At 35.3% G+C, this 3,639-nt stretch overlaps 1 protein-coding gene across 1 annotated transcript; it reads left to right on the forward strand.

The window, feature by feature from the left end:
• The first annotated feature begins 2,339 nt into the window (after window positions 1-2,339).
• Window positions 2,340-3,326, forward strand: CCDC54 (coiled-coil domain containing 54). The gene has a single exon (XM_045850808.1). The coding sequence runs from the start codon at window positions 2,340-2,342 to the stop codon at window positions 3,324-3,326; it is 987 nt and encodes a 328-aa protein (XP_045706764.1).
• Window positions 3,327-3,639: the final 313 nt, after the last annotated feature.

Genomic DNA, 3,639 nt, shown 5'->3' on the forward strand with positions numbered 1-3,639 from the left:
TTCTACAACTATATAGTGTGATATTTTAAAAAAATGAAATGCTGATCTCTTTCTGAGTTGACAAATAGGTATTTTTATCATAACTGTATGGCATTTTTTAGCAGAAAGAAAAATTACTTGATTTCTTTGAACTTCAGTTAAATAAGCTAATATTTATAACAGTGCCTGGTATGCACTCAATAAGTCTTAGCTGTTATAAACCCACAGGGAGCATTTGCTACAAGCAATCCCTCTGATTTAATTGAGAATTCTTGTAAAGCAAGGAACCTAATCTACAAATTGCCTCCAAATGTAATGAAACTTTAATACTAAATTTAACAATTAATGAAGATGATATAATGGTACCCTTTGGAGATATTTAATTAAACATTTATTGTTTCAATCTTTCAGCTTTCTTTTAGTACTCTAAGCTCATTTTTTTCTCTGTGCTTTCAAATATTTTTATTGGCCCCTGAAAACTTCACAGTCTCTCAGCAACATGCCTACAGCACCTGATGGGGAGAATGGCCATGGCTAAGGTAAATGGGGCAGCTCTGAATGCTACCTTTTCTGGCTCCAAGTAGTATTCCTATGAGAGCCAGACTCCTGGAGAACATTTTTCCTCAGCAAGAGCTTGAAGTTTTTCACAAGTTTTGGAAGGTTTCTAAACAGGGATTCAAAGATAGTACTGTAAAGCAAAATTCCACATACCATTGATAAGCCAAAAGTCTTAAGTTACTTTGGTTTAAATTCAGAGTTTGTACCAAAACCTAGGCCAAAGCTGGCCCTGCAATTAGGCATACAAAGGAGAAAGAGTGATTTAGTAGAGGGTTGCAGCTGGCACTGATCCTACAAGGAATGTCCTTTTTAATAAAATGGAACTGCACCTTTGGAGACAGTATTATCATGGGATTTTTAACTCCAAAATATTCAATTTTAAGTGATCAAAGAAAAAAATTAAACATTTACCTCAATATATAAAATGAAAAAAATTAATATTTCAAAGGGAATGAATTTCAAATACTATATATTTTTTAAAACCCTATAAGAAGAAGCATAAGAAATGTATGGCATTATTTTAAAAATTTAAGGCAGTGGTTCTCAAGGTGTTGTGTACAATAGATCATGAAAACAAACTTTCAAAATAATATTGGAACATTATTTGACTCTTTCATTTTGTTGACATTTTCATTTTGCAAATTGTATTACAAAAGCATTGGTGGGTAAAACTTAGCACAAACCAAGGCAGTGGCACTAAACTGGACCAATAGAGAGGGAAAGAGAAATACAAGGAAAAGCTAGTTTAGTTCTAGAGTGTCCTTGATAAAGCAGTAAAAAAAAAATTAATTTTATTAAATCTCAACCCTTCAGTTGGTCTTCTCGGTTTTTGTGATGTAATTTAAAGCACACGTAAGGCCCTTCTGCTGCTCACCAAAGTATAGTGGTCATCTCCAGGAAAAGGGCTTGAGTTACAAACTAAACTAGCCACTTTTTTCATGGAACATAATTTTTACGTGAAAGAAAAACTGGCAGAAAACTATAGCATTTATATTTGGGTATTTGGCAAGAATGTTTAGGGAAAAACTTGATGCAGCTGGCCCTATCACTTTAAAGAAAACAACCTACAAACTTAATAAATTTCAAGCTTTTCAAGCTAAAATTACAATTTTGGAAAATTTTATCTGTTACCATGAGCTTGGCCTCTTCCCCAAACTCAAACACTATTTTCTTTATATGCTCCAGCCAAAACAACATTTGTAATAGCTCTAATGCAGAAGCAGAATCCAGGTGTCTTTTATTAATCCAGGTATTTAAAACATTGGCAAATACAAATACCACTCTTTTCTTCTTTTGGAAAATATAATTATTTTGTGTTAACATGTAATGATTTTATTATTTTTCATTTTAATAAATTAATATCCTAAGACTTTCTTAGTTTTAATTTCTAATATGGAATATCAACTGATATAACTCATATTAAGAAAAGTTCAGTGTTCCTCAATTTTTAAGAGGCAAAAAATAGTTCTGTGACCAAAATTTTTGAGAATTACTGACCCAAGGCTAAAAGTATTCTAAGCCAGCAGCCATTGTGACATCAGCATCAGGTCAATAATCACCACAAAGTAGTCCATGGAGTTGACCATTATTCACAAGAGCTCACCAATCACAGTGCCCTGTAAGAAGCCAACCCACTAGAGTGCCTGCTACTGCCCTTGGTGTTCTCCACAGGGCATTCTACAATGTCACCAGGAAAGACTTCCAACATTTAGTAAGAGAAAGACCATTTAATTCCAACATTGCTTCTTTCTTTGATTCTCATCTCATCTTCCAACACCTTGCCTCTTGTTTCATTGTAAACGATGTACAAACTTCAAACCAAAAGGGTAAAAGCTGCTGCTGGGCAAATGTGGACTTCCAATCTCTCTAAGCTCAGACAATCTCTTAAAAATGTTTACCATAGATGTAAGAACAAGCATCCAGATTCAACTAGAAATTCAGCTATGACTTCCTATGGTTGTGATCAAGATGACATTAGTACCGCTGAGGAAGTGAATGTCATAGCAATGCTCCAAGATAATAAAACTGCCCAAATTGACCTCCTTGGGAAAATGATTGACATTGTCAGTGCAGTATCAAAAATCCAGAAAAAGATCAACTTTTATCAGAGGCAGATGGAGGTCCTAGAAGCCAGAATGAATGTTAATGACAACAAACAATGCACAACAACTAAAGATGTCTTCTCTATGAAAGAAGACATCAATGCTTTAAAGAAAAGGATAACAGAACTGAAAAACCAGCATTCTTGTTCCAATACTCATTGTTTAGAAGTTCTGGAAAGAGAAAAGGATAAAGAAATCATGGAACTGCTTCACAAACTCATACAACCACAAACTTCAGAGAACACATTGGCTCCTACAGACTCCAGAATCTCTTCTGCAGAACCAGAGAAAGTGCCCAGTTATTCCAATCCTACTGATTATCTTAAGGAAAAAACAATTTCTCCCAAAATTAAATTTATGAAGCAAAGTAACTATCAAAATATGCTAAGAAACTTTAAGAAGGCAAAGTCAAATATTTATATTTATCCAGACTTTACTACATGGATCAAGCTAACTTTTGTCCATGGAGGAAAATGGGGATTTTTTCTCAGTGCTACCAAATTAGAAGAATTCATCCAGTGGCTTCTCTCTAGGCCAACCTCCCCTCCTGAAGCACCACAACTCATAACCCAGAGGCACTGTCCATTCACTGGGCTTATTGTGAGCTTGTCCACGATCTGTCTCTCTGTTTTCAACTACATTTACTGTCTTTTTGGCTTTTCAAATGAGGAAGTAACTCAACTATAGAGTTAAATTCTGCTTTGCTTGGCATGAAATAAATGTAACCTCATGGCTCCCAACATTCACACATCTCTGTGGTTGCTGTGAACTTCCTGGTGGTTCACTCACTGTGGGCCCAGCAAGTTTCTATACATCTACAGTAAGTTAACGTGCATCATTCCACTGGAAAATTGTAGTGCTTTTCTTTCCATGTTCTTGTTTTCTCACTGGCAAAATCATGAGGACTCAGCCAGTGCCCATTTCACAGATAATTGGGAGGAAAAAAATAAAGGGGTCAAGGATATGAGAAACACATTTGGTAGCCCCAAGTGAGTTTCCT

This window comes from Phyllostomus hastatus, unplaced genomic scaffold (genome assembly GCF_019186645.2).
Source record: "Phyllostomus hastatus isolate PE091 unplaced genomic scaffold, TTU_PhHast_1.1 phas_contig_86, whole genome shotgun sequence".
In the NCBI taxonomy this organism is placed as follows: domain Eukaryota; kingdom Metazoa; phylum Chordata; class Mammalia; order Chiroptera; family Phyllostomidae; genus Phyllostomus; species Phyllostomus hastatus.